The following is a 19,148-nucleotide window of genomic DNA, read 5'->3' on the forward strand; positions in this document are numbered from 1 at the left end:
CTCAAAGTCTTCAGATTTTCAATTATGTAGACAGGGTAAATTAAGCCCATAAACATTAAATCATTTCCCAAAGTCATACCAATACCTCATGGAACTACAAGAATATGAATCTTAATCCCCTGGCCACTAGTGCAACACTGATTTGCTCCAACTTCAAATTTAACTGTTTGTAATCAAGAACAAAGAATAGTCAGGAGAGATAAGAAAGCCTTCCTCAGCGATCAGTGCAAAGAAATAGAGGAAAACAACAGAATGGGAAAGACTAGAGATGTCTCCAAGAAAATTAGAGATACCAGGGGAACATTTCACACAAAGATGGGTTTGATAAAGGATAGAAATGGTATGGACCTAACAGAAGCAGAAGATATTAAGAAGAGGTGGCAAGAATACACAGAAGAACTGTACAAAAAAGATCTTCACAACCCAGATAATCACAATGGTGTGACCACTCACCTAGAGCCAGACATCTTGGAATGTGCAGTCAGGTGGGCCTTAGAAAGCATCACTACGACAAAGCTAGTGGAGGTGATGGAATTCCAGTTGAGCTATTTCAAATCCTGAAAGATGATGCTGTGAAAGTGCTGCACTCAATACAGCAGCACATTTGGAAAACTCAGCAGTGGCCACAGGCCTAGAAAATGTCAGTTTTCATTCCAATCTCTAAGAAAGGCAATCCCAAAGAATGCTCAAACTACCGCACAATTGTACTCATCTCACACACTGGCAAAGTAATGCTCAAAATTCTCCAAGCCAGGCTTCAGCAATACATGAACCGTGAACTTCCAGATGTTCAAGCTGGTTTTAGAAAAGGCAGAGGAACCGGAGATCAAATTGCCAACATCCGCTGGATCATTGAAAAAGCAAGAGAGTTCCAGAAAAACATCTATTTCTGCTTTATTGACTATGCCAAACCTTCGACTGTGTGGATCACAATAAACTGTGGAAAATTTTGAAAGAGATGGGAATACCAGACCACCTGATCTGCCTCTTGAGAAACCTGTACGCAGGTCAGGAAGCAACAGTTAGAACTGGACATGGAACAACAGACTGGTTCCAAATAGAAAAAGGAGTACATCAAGGCTGGATATTGTCACCCTGCTCATTTAACTTAGTTGCAGAGTACATCATGAGAAATGCTGGGCTAGAAGAAGCACAAGGTGGAATCAAGATTGCCGGGAGAAATATCAATAACTTCAGATATGCAGATGGCACCACCCTTATGGCAGAAAGTGAAGAGGAACTAAAAATTCTCTTGATGAAAGTGCAAGAGGAGAGTGGAAAAGTTGGCTTAAAGCTCAACATTCAGAAAACTAAGATCATGGCATCTGGTCCCATCACTTCATGGGAAATAGATGGGGAGACAGTGGAAACAGTGTCAGACTTTATTTTTTTGGAGTCCAATATCACTGCAGATGGTGATTGCAGCCATGAAATTAAAAGACACTTACTCCTTGGAAGGAAAGTTATGACCAACCTAGATAGCATATTAAAAAGCAGAGACATTATTTTGCCAACAAAGGTCTGTCTGGTCAAGGCTATGGTTTTTCCAGTGGTCATGTATGGATGTGAGAGTTGAACTGTGAAGAAAGCTGAATGCTGAAAAATTGATGCTTTTGAGCTATGGTGTTGGAGAAGACTCTTTAGAGTCCCCTGGACTGCAAGGAAATCTAACCAGTTCATCCTAAAGGAGATCAGTCCTGGGTATTCATTGGAAGGACTGATGCTGAAGCTGAAACTCCAGTACTTTGGCCACCTCATGCAAAGAGTTGACTCATTGGAAAAGACCCTGATGCTGGGAGGGATTGGGGGCAGAAGGAGAAGAGGACAACAGAGGATGAGATGGCTGGATGGCATCACCGACTCGATGGGCATGAGTTTGAGTAAACTCTGGGAGTTGGTGATAGACAGGGAGGCCTGGCATGCTGCAATTCATGGGGTCGCAAAGAGTCAGACACGACTGAATGACTGAACTGAACTGAATCAAGAACACAAAAGAAATTTACACCTTAAAGAAACAAAAAATGGCCTCAAAGCTTTTTTTACCTTTTTAATTAAATTTTTAATGTAGTGTAACTTAAAGATGTAAGTGCCCAAGTCAAATGTGTTCAATAAACTATCACAACATATACAAATCTATACCCATCAATTTAAAAAATATCTAGAACTCCAATGCCCCAATCTCCTGCCTTCTCTTCAGTAGTTACTCCCACCAGTCAAATTTAAACACAAGCCTAATTTTTAACACCATAATTTTGCCTGACTTTACATTTTATGTTTATAGAATCATACATTTGTATGTATTATGTTTGTTTAATTTATCTGTTTAAATAGCAGTAAGTCATTAATTCTCATATAGTACCCTTTAGTACAGATTATTTAATATCCTATTGATAGACATTTGAGTCATTTTGGTATTCTGAATATTGCCTCTATAAATATCCTGTTATGTGGATTTTGAAGCATGCAAACAGGCAATCCAATTTGCTATGTAAAGGCTAAGAGAAAAATTGCTGAGTTATAATGTGTGTAGGCATTCAGTTTTGTAAAACTCACGAATGTTTTCACCAATTTCACTTTTACTCTTAGCTACTGAGAGTTCTACTTTGCTTCATATTCTTATCAGGACACAGTATAGCTGTTATAAATCAACAGTTCTCCTATATGGTTAAAATGCATGGTAGAGAGAGGGCCAGGTCTTTATATTCCTACATTGGCATATTCCTTCCCCCATGGCTTTCCCTGGTGGCTCAGACAGTAAAGAATGCCTGCAATGCGGGAGACCTGACTTCAGTTCCTGGGTTGGTAAGATCCCCTGGAGAAAGGAATGGCAACCCACTTCAGCATCCTTGCCTGGAGAATTCCAAGGACAGAGGAGCCTGGTTGGGCTACTGTCCATGGGTTTGCAAAGAGGCGGACATGACTGAGTGGACATGACTGAGTGACTAACACTCACTTCCCTCTACGGGGGGAAGTTCTTTCCATTTCAGCAAAGTTTCTTAGAAGAAAGTTGGCAGTAGAGTAGACAGAAGACCCCAGCATCTGGCATAATAAGTCATTTAGTATTGAAGGGGCATATACCTGATGCAAATGAACACTACTTTAGTCCAGCTCCCAATTATGTATCATAAATAGAGTTAATTAAATGGATAAAATACTGAAGCTCTTTAAATGCCTCTTCCCTGTTTACAACCATATTGACTTATGGAGGGATATTAGAGTCATACTAATAAGAATTATGGACATTACCATAGATATTCCTTTAGCTATTTGAAAGAATGCTTGTTTTTAATGTATCTTGATTTGGCCTTTTAAATTTTAATTCAAAATCAAGTCACAGTCTCAATAATTAGGAATAACTTTGTCTTAAAAAGTGATTCAGGCCATTCATTGCTAATGTAAAATCAATTAGGCATAACACTCCTTAAATCTTAGAAAAGGAGCTAATTACTGTTATTGCCCTGAGCTGTGATTAGAAACATGTTTTATATGTGACTTTATTTGATTAAGATGTCTTTTCCAATGTTTATATACACAACACTTGTTCAGAGATATGCTATGTGGTGTTAGGAAAGGTATCATTTATCATGATAAATTATATCTGGACATATTCACTGTTAATATATGTTTCTATCATCCTAACTTTCTATCTCTGTAATTTTCTGAGCATGTGCTGTGCTGTGCTTAGTCATGTCCAACTCTTTGTGACCCCATGGACTGTAGCCCGCCAGGCTCCTCTGCCCATGGGGATTCTCCAGGCAAGAACACTGCAGTGGGTTGCCATGCCCTCCTGCAGGGGGTCTTCCCAACTCAGGAATCGAACTCACATCTCCCACATTGCAGGTGGACTCTTTACCATCTGTGCCACCTTTGCAGACAGATTCTTTACCATCTGAGCTACTAAGGAAGACTTTTCTGAGCACAGAGATTGAATGTATACCATATAGGTCAATTTATTTTTAAATTATAACAACCTTATGTGTGTGTGCATGTGCGTGTGTCAATGGCTCAGTCATGTCTGACTCTTTGCGACCCCCATAGACTGTAAGATGCCAAAAACATCAACAGTAAAAAACAACATATCCCAGGGGGTAAATTCTTCAAATAGTAACACTGCTATTATTAGAAACACAAAAATGGAAGAAACTTTACAAATGCAAAAACAAAGATATGTAAGAAGATGTAATATCTTAACATTTCATAGAAAGCAAGCAGATCAAGAAAAAGTTAAGGCAGTAGCCTTTGTTGCTTTTTTTTTTTTTTTAATGGAAAATTCAATGATGTACACAAGTAGTGTCCCACTTGATAACACAAATGTATATTGTAGAGAAACAGTCCCTTTCCCTCAATATCGCCAATACTCTATTCGTCATTCATGGCTCATGTCAAATATCAGCTCTAAAGCAATCACACCTGAATTGTTCAACTGGATATTTTATACTCTCTCTTTTAGATGTCTCTTGTTATTTGTCACACATGTTTTTACATTCATTTGGGGACATTGCTTATTACAGAAAAAAATATATGAGCTTAGAACACTTAGTGTTGGTTTACCCAGGGATTCTTGAACATTATTTTTTGCATTTAATTAGTATATAACATTTCTTTCAATGAATAATGATTTCTCTGAGCAATTATGATACATTTTACAATTCAGCTATAATACAATACAGATGTGCATCAGTCATTTTTACCACATCCTCTAAAATATGTATTCAAAATAAGAAAATACAAATTTTCAGTATTTGCATAGTCTCCAGAAGTGTTTAGGTATGCTCCATATTTAAGTATATGTGTTTGTGTGCACATATGTGTGTATGTGTGTGTGTGACTTTTTCCAAAATTTCATGATGAAGCAAAAAAAAAAAAAAAAAAATCAACAATGGCCACATCTATGCATTGTGACTCAGCCATAAAATATTAATTTAGGTTATGGTGTGACCTGGTACATCATTTTCATATATGCATATGTGCAAGTGTGTATGTGAGGTTTTATTCTTCTCTGACAAATGAAGAGACAACTCTTTGGGACTTTAAGTGACTTATGCGAAATCACAGAAATAGTAAATGAAGAAAAAACACTTGCACTCAGGTAGTTTTATATTTACATTGTTGTTTCTATTGTTTTTCTCTTAATTCCATTTTATTACCATAAATAGTTTATGTTTCTGTTTTTCCTCATTGTGATACCTTATTTTATATTTTATGCTTATAATCTTACATAATCTTAAATTGATAATTTCCATCTTATTTATTGGTAATATCAACTTGATAATATCCATTTAAACAGTAATGATAATAAAAGTTAACAAGTGCATGTTTCAATATATTTCAGAGGTGATGTAGCCTAGAACATGGGCCATTATTAACATTTACTTCCTTTTTTTCAACACTGGACAATATGATAACCTTTAAGTCCTTACTGGCAAATTATCATATAACTTTTGTATGGGTCAAACAAAATTTTACTACCTCTCTTTTAACTGAGAACTATTTTGGAAGACTGCATTTAAATCTATACTGTATAAGTTTATTTGGAATGAAGATTTCCAGGTAAAGTACGAGGGAGGATTGGTATATAGCTTCTAATTAACTGCATGTTTTAGATTTCTACTTTAATATGTTTTGGAACTCTTACTACATACAAAACTTTTTTTCTTCCACAGTGCTCCTTACCAAAATTATGTAATGATTAATTAGCAGAATGAGTTGGTGCCCCAGAGCTGAACCAACCCATTGATTGATTGGAAAGAAGAGGTTTATATGAGGTTTATATAACTTGGGAAGTTTCCAACGTGTACCTGGGCCTTTTCTTCAACCAGTAGTGATATTCATAACTTCAATTAGACGATCTGTGACCAGTGTCCCTGTAATAAATCACTCAGGAGATGAGGCACCCTGTAATGGAGGAGCAGCCATTATGACTGTAGTCCAGCTCTGCCCATGCTGCACAGCTCTCTCTGAGACCACGGGAGCCTGGGGACCTTGTGTGCCCCGCTTCCTCTCTGCTTGTGAGACCTCTACATCCTCACACACACACACACACACACATCCTGTGTTTTATAACTACACTATGTGGCACTAGTAATCTATGTGCCCCTGTTCCTCTGAAATAAATCACGATTAAACAAGTAGTAAACAAATAAAACTTTTTAAAGTAATTATTTTAAAATATGTTTCAAAAGAGAAAGTTAGAAACATTTAGTATTTCCTTGAGGAATCAGTGTTTATTTCTTCCTTATATTTTCTCCAATAAGAAATTTTCAATCACAGAAAAACACATCCTTTGGGAAGAGCAATAGTATGTAAAATAAAATATAGATACAGCTTGAGGTAATCTCTCAGAAGCCCAGTAACAAATTTAAGAAACTCTTCAGGCAAAAACAGAAAACCTCAATATCACTAGCTTATTTGGAAAGAAGACAAAAGGGTCTCAAAATGTAACAGCTACAATTCTTCAGAAGCACCCATCTGGAAAAACTCTAATATTCATGCTAATATAATTCTGTTTTTAAGCACATGTGTGTGTGTGTGTGTGTGTATAGCTTAAAAAGCAGCTTGATAATGTAGCATGAATAATAAAAGGTTATTCTTAATTTTAAAAGTTCAAATTTGATTCAGAATTTATATAATTTTGTTATTTCCAAGTAAAAATGAAATTTATTCATTTTCCTAGTTTTAATGACTTTTTACATAAATAAAAAAGCAAGGTTTATTTTTAGTTTTCAGTTTCACCTCAGACAGAAAGGAGTGGTCATTAATTTTCCAGAAATAAAATGTTCAAATTTAAATAATAATAGCTACTGTAATAATAATAATAAAGATTGTGCCTTAAGCTGCAAATTAATTTGCTGAGTGTAGAAGTTGCACCACTTCAGTGAATTAAACAAATCTCTTTTCAACTTTATGCTTTTCTCAAACTTTTTCTGGGATAATGGGTTAGGATCTTTCAAGCCCTCCCTTGATAATCCAAATGTAGTTCATGAACCATAAGCACCAGTATCATCTATGATTTTTTTATTTTTGAAAGTTCAGACTCTGAGGACCTCTCAAAACTAGAGTCTGGATTTTAACTAAAACCTTAGTTGATCAATTTTTAAGTTTGTGAACCCTTGCTGCAGGCCTAAAATTCTCACAGTTTGCTGTACATTAGGATCACCTGGGAGGATATTAAACTGCTGATCCCTGATTCTATCCCCAGGTTATTCCAAAGTGGTACCAAGTTTTAAAACTTACTACTGATGCTTTTTAAGAATGCCTAGACGGCCATTACTGCCTCTATTTTGTAGATGTAAAGTTAGGCACAGAGAACTGAAGCTTTCATTATGACAGAGCTAGTATTTAAATCATAATCACCATTTTTCTATATTGACTCCAGTATATGGTCATAGGTATGATAGAAACTCAAGAGCAGATATATATATATATATATATATATGCCTTTATATATCATATATATGCCTCAGTGGTAAAGAATTCTTCCAATTCATGAGACATGGCTTTGACCCCTACGTTGGGAAGATCCCCTGGAGAAGAAAATGGCAACCCACTCCAATATTCTTGCCTGGTAAATCCCATGGACAGAGGAGCCTGGGGGTCTGCAGGTCACGGGGTCTCTTTTAAAAGAGTCAGATATGACTTGCACACTAAATTTACATACACATATAAATTTAAACATAAAATTCTTGGGTTATTCTTTTTACCAAAGACTCATTAAGACTAAAGAGATTTACTAGCCTATTTGGACAGGACTGAGCAACTGAGAGTTGGACTATAAAGAAAGCTGAGCGCCAAAGAATCGATGCTTTTGAAGTGTGGTGTTGGAGAAGTCTCTTGAGAGTCCCTTGGACTGCAAAGAGATCAAACCAGGCAGTCCTAAAGGAAACCAGTCCTGAATATTCATTGGAAGGACTGACACTGAAGCCGAAGCTCCAATACTTTGTCCACTTGATGAGAAGAGTTGACTCATTGGAAAAGACCCTGATGCTGGGAAATATTGAATGCAGGAGGAGAAGAGGACCACAGAGGATGAGATGAAGGTGATGACAGAGGATGAGATGTTCGGATGGCATCACTGACTCGATGTACATGAGTTTGAGCAAGCTTCGGGAATTGGTGATGGACAGAGAAGCCTGGCGTCGCAAAGAATCGGACACGACTCAGCAACAGAACTGAACTGAGCAACTAAGCAAAGTACAGCACACAGCCTATTTCAATAGAAACCTGGCTTTTACTCTTTACCCTCATTTCCCTGGTGGCACAGACGGTAAAGCATCTGCCTACAATGCGGGAGACCCAAGGAAGATCTCCTGGAGAAGGAAATGGCAACCCACTCCAGTATTCTTGCCTGGAAAATCCCATGGATGGAGAAGCCTGGTAGGCTACAGTCCATGGGGTCGCAAGAGTCAGACATGACTGACCGACTTCACTTTCACTTTCTATGAAATATCACCCAGAGTACCATAAAAGTTAGAGTGTCCTTAAATATTGTCTTTTAAGTGTATAATATTTGTTTGCTAATTTTTTGTGTGTGTATTTTTATGTATAAATAGGTTTATTCCAAAAAGCATTTTAAATGATGGATACATATAAATTAATAAAATTAAAGTTCCCCAATTAGATGCCACATTGAAGAATGGTGGAAAGTTTGGTTAGGGGTAAGCATATAGTTTGAGTTCATATGCCTACTTAAACATCATACTAACTGTTTTATGTAGGGCACATGATCTTTGCTATTAATATATTCTTGCAACAAATATAAAAAATAGAAACTTGAGCAATTTCAATAATCACACTTTTCATTAGACCAAAGTAAAATGATTGTTTAGAAATGAAAAGAAAAACCTAGATATTAAGGGATTTTATGAAAAGACTTCTTCATAAAGAAAACATAATCTCCAAACAGATAAAATGCATTAACTGGATATTCCTGGATTTTTAACAAAAATCATATAAAAGCTTCTTAAACAACTGAACAGAAAGATGAAAAAATCTAAATCTATAATTTTAAGTTATGTTTTAGCAGCAGACTAATTCTATAAAAGTATCAGTATTAAATGTATTTGTAAAATACTAAAATATTAAAAAGGCAACAACTGCAAATTTGGGCAAGTGCTTATATGATACTCTCTCTCTTTAGTTGCTAAATTGTGTCCGACTCTTGTAACCCCAAGGACTGTACCCTGCCAAGCTTGTCTATCTGTGGGGATTCCCCAGACAAGGATACTGGAGTGGGTTACTATTTCTTTCTCCAGGAGATCTTACTGACCCAGGAATCGAATCTGGGTCTCCTGCATTGCAGGCAGATTCTTTACTTTGGGAAGCCCCTATATGACACTAGGTAATTTATAAATTTTATTTTATTCATGCTTAGTAAAAGCTTCTTCAGTTCAGTTCAGTCGCTGAGTCGTGTCTGACTCTTTGAGACATCATGGACTGCAGCATGCCAGGCCTCCCTGTCCATCACTAATTCCCGGAGTTTACCCAAACTCATGTCCACTGAGTCGGTGATGCCATCCAACCATCTCATCCTCTGTCATCCCCTTCTTCTCCTGCCCTCTTATCTTTCAGAATCAGTGTCTTCTCAAACTAGTCAGCTCTTCGCATCAGGTGGCTGAAGTACTGGAGTTTCAGATTCAACATCAGTCCGTCCCATGAACACTCAGGACTGATTTCATTTAGGATGGACTGGGTGGATCTCCTTGCAGTCCAAGGGACTCTCAAGAGTCTCCTCCAACACCACAGTTCAAAAGCATCAGTTCTTCAGCACTCAGTTTCCTTTATGGTCAACTCTGACCTCCATAAATGACTACTGGAAAAACCATAGCCTTGACTAGACAGACGTTGTCGGCAAAATAATGTCTTTGCTTTTTAATATGTGGTCTAGGTTGGTCATAACTTTCCTTCCAAGGAGTAAGTGTCTCAATTTCATGGCTGCAGTCACCATCTGCAGTGATTTTGGAGCCACCCCCAAAAATAAAGTCAGCCACTATTTCCCCATCTATTTGCCATGAAGTGAGGACTGGATGCCATGATCTTAGGTTTCTGAATGTTGATCTTTAAGCCAACTTTTTCACTCTCCTCTTTCACTTTCATCAAGAGACTTTTTAGTTCCTTTTCACTTTCTGCCATAAGGGTGGTGTCATCTGCATATCTGAGGTTATTGATATTTCTCCTGGCAACCTCGATTCCAGCTTGTGCTTCCTCCAACCCAGCGTTTCTTATGATGTACTCTGAATATCAAAGTTAAATAACCAGGGAGACAATATGCAGCCTTCACATATTCCTTTTCCTATTTGGAACCAGTCTGTTGTTCCATGTCCAGTACTAACTGTTGTTTTCTGACCTGCATACAGATTTCTCAAAAGGCAGGTCAGGTAGTCTGGTATTCCCATCTCTTTCAGATTCTTGAAGTGAAGTGAAATCGCTCAGTCGTGTTTGACTCTTTGTGACCCCGTGGACTGTAGCCCACCAGTCTCCTCCATCCATGGGATTCTCCAGGCAAGAATACTGGAGTGGGTTGCCATTTCCTTCTCCAGGGGATCTTCCCAACCCAGCGATTGAACCCAAGTCTCCAGCATTGCAGGCAGACGTTTTAACCTCTGAGCCACCAGGGACGTCCCATAGGTATAATTCTCAGTATATTTTATAGATGAGGGAAGCAGAGATTAAATTATTAGATTTAACTAATGGCTTATGAAATGAAAGTGTTAAGTAACTCAGTCGTGTTTGACTCTTTCTGACCCCATGGGCTGTACTCTGTGAGACTTCTGCCCATGGAATTCTCCAGGCAAGAATATAGAGAGGGTAGCCTCTTACTTCTACAGGGGATCTTCCTGACCCAGGGATCAAACCTAGGTATCCCTATATTGCAGGTAGATTCTTTGTCCTCTGAGCACTAGGGAAGCCCTAATTTAACTAATGGCTAATGAAAAGTAACAACTATTAGACTGAATATCTGTAAGTGTAACAGAAGATTTTGGTCTACTTATTCTCTCTTATTTTCATGAATGAAGCATATCATTTTATGATAGGCCTTGAACTACAGTTTGAGAATGAACAATATATATATATCAGGAATTAGCCAACAAATGGGTAAATCTAGCTTTCTTCAGAATTTTGTAAATGACTTTATTGGGACACAGTCACATCCACTTTGTTTCTGATTGTCTATGCTTGCTTTCACACTATAACGGTAGAGAAGAGTACTGGTGACAAAAATAATATAAAGTTTTGGGCCTGTAAAGCAAAAAAATGTATACTATATGGCCTTTACTGAAAGTCTGCCAAGTCATGATATAAAACAAAGTTTTCTTAAATGTCAAATTTGGAACATTTAAATTACAATCGGTGTGCTTTGAAAAAAGTTTTTCATTACCAAGTATCTCTGGGAAATGAAAGATTAAAGAAACTAAACTTGGGAGTTTTAAATGAATTAATATATTTTGTGACTCTTGAAGAGGAAATTCAAATGGGTATATCTTTCCTTTTCTCCTTTGCTTTCTGTTTCTCTTCTTTTCACAGCTATTTGTAAGGCCTCCTCAGACAGCCTTTTTTATTTATTTATTTATTTTTTTGCATTTCTTTCTCTTGGGGATGGTCTTGATCCCTGTCTCCTGTACAATGTCATGAACCTCCATCCATAGTTCTTCAGGTACTCTATAAGATCTAACCTTCTTGAATCTGTTTGTCATTTCACTGCATAATTGTAAGGGATTTGATTAAGGTCATACCTGAATGGTCTAGTGGTTTTCCCTACTTTCTTCAGTTTAAGTCTGATTTTGGCAATAAGGAGTTCATGATCTGAGCCACAGTCAGCTCCTGGTCATGTTTTTGTTGACTATATAGAGCTTCTCCATCTTTGGCTGCAAAGAATATAATCAATCTGATTTCAGTGTTGACCATCTTGTGATGTCCATGTGTAGAGTCTTCTCTTGTGTTGTTTGAAGAGGGTATTTGCTATGACCAGTGCATTCTCTTGGTAAAACTTTATTAGCCTTTGCCCTGCTTCATTGCGTACTCCAAGGTTAAATTTGCCTGTTACTCCAGGTGTTTCTTGACTTCCAATTTTTTCATTCCAGTCCACTATAATGAAAAGGACATCTTTTTTGGGTGTTAATTCTAGAAGGTCTTGTAGGTCTTCATAGAACTGTGCAACTTCAGCTTCTTCAGCATTACTGGTTGGGGCATAGACTTGGATTACAGTGATTTTGAATGGTTTGCCTTGGAAACGAATAGAGACAATTTTGTCGTTTTTGAGACTGCATCGAAGTACTGCATTTTAGACTCTCTTGTTGACTATGATGGCTATGCCATTGTCTTCCAAGGGATTCTTGCCCACAGTAGTAGATAAAATGGTCATCATAATTAAATTCACCCACTGCAGTCCATTTTAGTTAGCTGATTCCTAAAATGTCAATGTTCACTCTTGCCATTTCCTGTTTGACCACTTCCAATTTGCCTTGATTCATGGACATAACCATCCAGGTTCCTAGGCAATATTGCTCTTTACAGCATCAGACCTTGCTTCCATCACCAGTCACATCCACTACTAGGTGCTGTTTTTGCTTTGGCTCCATCTCTTCCTTCTTTCTGGAGTTATTTCTCTACTGATCTCCAGTAGCATATTGGGCACCTACTGACCTGGGGAGTTCATCTTTCTGTGTCCTATCTTCTTGCCTTTTCATACTGTTCATGGGGTTCTCAAGACAAGAATACTGAAGTGGTTTGACATTGTCTTCTTCAGTGGACCACATTTTGTCAGAAATCACCACCGTGGCCCATCTGTCTCACGTGGCCCTAAATGGCATGGCTCATAGTTTCATTGAGTTAGACAAGGCTGTGGTCCATGTGATTAGATTGATTAGTTTTCTGTGACTGTGTGTTTTCAGTCTGTCTGCCTTCTGATGGAGAAGGATAAGAGGGTGATGGAAGGTTCCTCATGGGAGAGAGTGACTGAGGGGAAAACTGGGTCTTGTTCTGATGTGCAGGGCCATGCCTAGTAAATCTTTAGTTCAATTTTCTGTTGATGGCAGAGTTGTGGTCCCTCCTTGTTATTTACCTGGGGCCAAACCATGGTGGAGGTAATGAAGATAATGGTGACCTCCTTCAAAAGATCCCATGCACGTACTGCTACACTCACTGCCCCCACCCTGAAACAGGCCACCACCAACACACACCTCCACTGGAGACTCCTGAACACTCACAGGCAAGTCTGGGTCAGTCTCTTGTGGGGCCACTGCTCCTTTCTCCTGGGTCCTGGTGCACAAGGTTCTGCTTCTCCATCCTGTGTAAGTTTTGGCAACTCTTTGGTGGGGTTAATGGCGACCACCTCCAAGAGGGCTTGTGCCATAACCAGGTCTGCTATACCCAGAGCACCGTCTCTGTGGCAGACCACTGCTGACCTGTGCCTCCACAGGAGACGTGCAAACACAGCTCTGTCTCAGTCTCTGTGGGGCCCCTGGGTCCTAGTGCATTCAAGGTTTGTTTCAGCCCTCTGAGCATCTCTGGTGGGAATGGAGTTTGATTCTAAACACAAATTCACCCCTCCTACAGTCTTCCTGGGGTTTCTGCTTTGCCCTTGGATGTGGGGTAACTCATCACAGTCGCGCCAGCACCCACTATCATACAGGGGTTTCTCTGACTCTGGATGTGGGTTATCTCCTCATGATCAATCCAGTGAAGCACAGATGCCACTCCTGACTTTGGACATGGGGTATCTCTTCATGGCTGATCTAGCAAAGAGCAGCCACAACTCCTGACCTTGGATGTGGGATATCTCCTGTAGGCCGCTCACTGCTCTAGCGCAGAGTTCAAAAGAATACCAAGGAGAGATAAGAAAGCCTTCTTCATAGATCAGTGCAAAGAAACAGAGGGAAACAATAGAATGGGACCCACACTTCTGCCGGAGACTCCTGGATACTCACAGGCAAGTCTGGGTCAGTCTCTTGTGGGAATGCAAAGTCAAGTGGGCCTTAGGAAGCATCACTATGAACAAAGCTAGTGGAGGTGATGGAATTCCAACTAAGCTATTTCAAATACTAAAAGATGATGCTGTGAAAGTGCTGCACTCAATATGCCAACAAATTTGGAAAACTCAGCAGTGGCCATAGGACTGGAAAAGATCAGTTTTCATTTCAATCTCTAAGAAAGGCAATGCCAAAGAATGCTCAAACTACCACACAATTGTACTCATCTCAAAAACTACCATAGTAATGCTCAAAATTCTCCAAGCCAGGCTTCAACAGTACATGAACCATGAACTTCCAGATGTTCAGGCTGGTTTTAGAAATGGCAGAGGAACCAGAGATCAAATTGCCATCTCTGGATCATCGAAAAAGCAAGAGTTCCAGAAAAACATCTACTTCTGCTTTATTTAATATGCCAAAGGCTTTGACTGTGTGGATCACAATAAACTGTGGAAAATTCTGAAAGAGATGGGAATACCAGACTACCTGACCTGCCTCTTGAGAAATCTGAATGCAGGTCAGGAAGCAACAGCTAGAACTGGACATAGAACAACAGACTGGTTCCAAATAGGAAAAGGAGTACATCAAGGCTGTATGTTGTCACCCTGCTTATTTAACTTACATGCGGAGTACATCATGAGAAACGATGGGCTGGAGGAAGCACAAACTGGAATCAAGGTTGCCAGGAGAAATATCAATAACCTCAGATATGCAGATGACACCATCCTGATGGCAGAAAGTGAAGAAGAACTGAAGAGCCTCTTGATGAATGTGAAAGAGGAGAGTGAAAAGTTGGCTTAAAGTTCAACATTCAGAAAACTAAGATCATGACATCTGGTCCCATTACTTCATGGCAAATAGATGGGGAAATAGTGGAACCAGTGGCAGACGTTCTTTTTTGGGGCTCCCAAATCACTGCAGATGGTGACCATAGCCATGAAATTAAAAGATGCTTAGTCCTTGGAAGAAAAGTTATAACCAACCTAGACAGCATATTAAAAAGCAGAGACTTTACTTTGCCAACAAAGGTCGTCTAGTCAAGGCTATGGTTTTTGAAATAGTCATGTATGGATGTGACAGTTAGACTCTAAAGAAAGTTGAGCACAAAATAATTGATGCTTTTTGAACTGTGGTCTTGGACAAGACCGTTGAGAGAGTCCCTTGGACTGCAAGGAGATCCAAACAGTCCATCCTAAAGGAGATTGATCCTGAGTGTTCATTGGAAGGACTGATGTTGAGACTAATGTTGAGACTGATGTTGAGAGTGAAACTCCAGTACTTTGGCCACCTGTGGAAGAAATGACTCATTCGAAAAGATCCTGACTGGCAAAGACTGAAGGTGGGAGGAAAAGGGGACAGAGGATGTGATCATTAGATGGCATCACCAACTCAATGGACATGAGTTTGAGTAGACTCCAGAAGTTAGTGATGGACAGGGAGGCCTGGCGTATTGCAGTCCATTGGGTTGCAAAGAGTACAAGACAACTGAGCGACTGAACTGAACTGAACTGAAAGAAGAAATTATAAAGTGCAGTTTTAATAAGGAATTTTTTAACTGTAGAATTATTATTATTTTTGGAAAGCTAGTTTATGAATGTTAGGGTTTCAGGAGATCTCTGCTCTAAAACTGCACTAGACTACATGTTAATTTCTTATTTCAAAAAACATATTTTTCATTGTGCATTTTAATACTACAGAATATAAATCTGTATAATCATTGTTTATAAACAATGTCCTTTAAAGGTCAAATAAATAAATGACTGAAAAGCTAGGAAATTATTGGTATTTTATATTTACTTTAAACTGATTGAACATCCAAGTTTATTTTCTTCTACCTAATTACTTTTGATATCATCAGCTCTTCACATATCCTTTTTAAGAAATACATTTCATTGGACATTTTCTCATATTGCCACTGCAAAAACACAATCAAGTCAAAGCAATAATCCAGGATATCATTAAGATTCTGTCCCAGTTTCCAGCCCCTCTAGTGGCCACCAACAGTCCATGAGTTGATTTTATAGTAATGGAAGGTAGGGTTGGAGGAAATAATCTTAGTGTAACATTCCAAGAAGTATCTGTTTTTCTGCTTAGATGCTTATAGCTGTTTGACAGCAATATGTCTGAGGTCACACTACCCAGAAAGAAGGATTGAAAATTTGCTCCTTTTTTTTTTGGGGGGGGGGGGGGGGCGGGGCGTGGGCAGAGGCTCTGCCTTCATCTTTAATGGCCAGTGTGGTACAGTCAGTGGACAGACGCGTGGACGGGACCAGAGGGGGTGGGAGGGCGCCTGTCCTGCCCCTGGAGAAGCCCACGGCTGGCAGGATGCTCCAGGAATCCCCCCAGCTCAGGGTGCTGAGCCAGCCTGGAGCTCTGGAGGGACCGCCCCCCACCCTCTTCTACTTGCCAGGGACCCCTGGGCACGTCTGTCCCTCCCTGGACAGGGCTCAAGGCTTAGGTCGGGGGTGTGACTCCAGCCAGGCTGTGGACCCTGCTCGTGGCCCTCAAACTGTGCCCTCCGGTATCACAGGCGGCTGGAGGAAACGGGGAGGTCGACCAGGCTCCCTGGGCAGACAGACCCCCAGGCCTGTGGCGTCAGGTGGGTACCAAGGTGCGTAGGGGTGCTGGCGCGGCGTGGGCGCACCCAGGTTGCAGCTCCCTCGTAGCAAAGGCATTTGCTGGGGACCCAGGGTTTGAGGACAGGGTGTGGGGGCAGGCCTGTGGGAGCGGGGTCCCCAGTGGAGGAGGTGCCGCCGACGGTGGGGCCAGGGCCGTGGGGCCCTCAGAGCGGACCCAGCAGGGGACACGGGCTGGTGGTCTCCTCTCCTGAGGCAGGGGGGTGATGGTTGTGAGTGACCCCACAGAGTGGGCCGCTGGACATGGGTGGGGGGCGGGGGCAGGCGGGAAACGGCGCGGACCATCCGTGCGCCCCCAGGCACTGCAGGCAGGAGTGGGGAGCAGGCCCGGCGGCCCTCCCTGGGCGGGGCTCAGAGGCCGGAGGGGAAAGAGGCGTTGGTGGCCGAGGGGCGCAGGCAGCTCCGGTAGGCGTCCCACGTGAGGCTGTAGGTGCAGTAGGCCACGGCCGAGCCCAGGGTCAGCCCCGTCATGTAGGACACGGTCATGGTGTTCCCCGCCAGCTCCCGCTGCTTGGGGCCCACTTTGCCCGCCGCCAGGATCATGGCCACGCTGCCGAAGTAGCCATTGCTGATGCCCATGAGGAGGGAGAGGACGCAGGGCCAGGCCGGGTGGCGGAGGGCAGGTGTGCCGCTGGGGTAGACGCACAGGATGAAGAGGGGGATGAAGACCACGCGGAGGCAGGAGCAGGCCAGCAGGTGGGTGCCCCGCCAGTCCATGGGCAGCGCCGCCAGGATCTTGCCCACGAAGTCGGAGAGGTTGAACACGGCCATTAGGAGGATGGGCAGCCACTCGCCCAAGATGCAGTGGCGGATCTCGAACTCGAGACCCGGGAACAGGCACAGCGTGATGAAGTAGGTCACGGCGATGGAGAGCATGTCCGCCCAGATGACGCGGGCCACCACGTAGCGGTGCAGGTGCAGGGCTGTGGGCGGCCGGCGGGGTCAGAGGGCCGCGAGCCCAGGGGCCCCTGCCCACAGCCCGCGGGACCACCGGCCCCGCCCCGCCCCGCGCGCAGACCCGACGCCCGGGCCGGCCCGCCCACCTCGGAAGGAGGGCCAGCTGCGCCTGATGAAAATTTGCTCTTTTATCATCATTAAGAAATTCAAACATGCATGCTTCAGCAGCATCCCATCATTGGTGGGACTGTTACTCATGAGCCAGACAAGGATACTGGGTGTGTTAGAAATTCATACTCTCTGAGTTCGTAACATTTCCAAGGGCCAAGTTGGCTTTAGAAAAAGTATTTTTATTATAAATAGTATCTTAGGAAACATGAGATTTTTGCCTAAAAAATTTTATGACAGTTTGATTTCACTTGTTTGACTCAGTATGAATAGAATGCTAGATTTCTAATATAAAAAAAAAATAGATATGCAACAAGCAATAAAGGTTTACTGTACAGCATAGGGAACTAAAGACAATATATGTAATAATCTATATTGGAAATAATTTTTAAAATAATACATGTGTATAAGTGAATCACCTTGCTGTGCACTTGAAACACTGTAAGTCAACTATACATCAATGAAGTATATACACATAAAAAAAAGAAAAAGTATTTTTAAGCATTTGTTTGCCAAATCAAGTTGGTGACTGAGGTCTACACATTATTTCATATTATCAGAATAAAAAATATGCTAATATGAAAAAATTTCAGGAGCACTGAATCTAAAGTTCTATAACTTTAAGCCAAAAATGTAACTAAAACAAAGGGAAGAAAAATTTAAAGAAATTACTATTAAAGTTTCAATAGCCCTCTACTTGACAGAGCTTTTCCGATCTTGAGTTTATGATATTTCTCATCACTTTGTCAGTTTTAATTTTAAAATATACTGACAGATATTAGGGTCTTGATATATTAAATGCACTGTGGATCAACAGATGTGAAATTTCTGTAAATAGGGTTAAGAGATTTCTAGTATTACTTTTAGGAATATGCTGCAAAAATATATAAGGTGATAGTTAGCAACATGTATATTAATAAATCTGTCTTTCTCATGGTAGAAAATAAAAATATTACAAAAATAAAAATGTTACAAAATCTTATTATCACTATAAATATCTAAAGAAGTCAAAATCATTTACAAAACCTCAACCAAAATGTGTTTTATCTTATGCATTGCCATGTTAAACTCTTGAGAGAAAAAAGTTAAGAACCATATTATTAACCCTGTTTAGTGAAAAAGAAAAGGACCTTTCTTTAAAAAAAATTCAAATTAAAACCCCAGGTAATTTAGTTTGTATGTTTAATTGTACTTTCCTGTTTTCTGATTGATATAATGCCATGACACTTATGACTCAAAAAAAAAAATGAAAATAAAAAAGAATGACAGAAGAAAAAAGGACAAGAGAAATGCATAGGTAAGAATATTCTGTTGAGAAATAGGGCAAACTGAAAAGTAACTGACCTTGCGTAGTGTATGCCTTGCGTAGCATATGAGAGTCAGGAATAATTGTGCCTGTTATTAAATTTTTAACCAAATGTTCATAAATGACTGTGGTATTGACTCCCGTATTCAGGCCACACCTGCTCTCAGGAGCACAGCA

The 19,148-nt window shown here is 40.4% G+C and overlaps 1 protein-coding gene across 1 annotated transcript; it reads right to left on the bottom strand.

Annotated features, from left to right (window-relative positions):
• Positions 1 to 16,951: 16,951 nt before the first annotated feature.
• LOC133042214 (equilibrative nucleoside transporter 4-like) lies at positions 16,952 to 17,755 on the bottom strand. The gene is made up of 2 exons (XM_061122759.1): positions 17,644 to 17,755; positions 16,952 to 17,523 (listed from the first exon to the last, which is right to left on the bottom strand). Exons 1-2 carry the CDS (start codon positions 17,753 to 17,755, stop codon positions 16,952 to 16,954), a joined length of 684 nt encoding a protein of 227 aa, XP_060978742.1.
• Between the last annotated feature and the right edge of the window lie 1,393 nt (positions 17,756 to 19,148).

The sequence above is a fragment of the Dama dama genome, chromosome 21 (assembly GCF_033118175.1).
Source record: "Dama dama isolate Ldn47 chromosome 21, ASM3311817v1, whole genome shotgun sequence".
In the NCBI taxonomy this organism is placed as follows: Eukaryota; Metazoa; Chordata; class Mammalia; order Artiodactyla; family Cervidae; genus Dama; species Dama dama.

Coding starts and splice junctions, on each gene's coding strand:
- LOC133042214 (XM_061122759.1), bottom strand. CDS start 17,755: ATGAGTAACAGTCCCACCAATGATGGGATGCTGCTGAAGCATGCATGT. Junction 17,524..17,643: donor CAGCTGGCCCTCCTTCCGAG/GTGGGCGGGCCG, acceptor GGCCGCCCACAG/CCCTGCACCTGCACCGCTAC.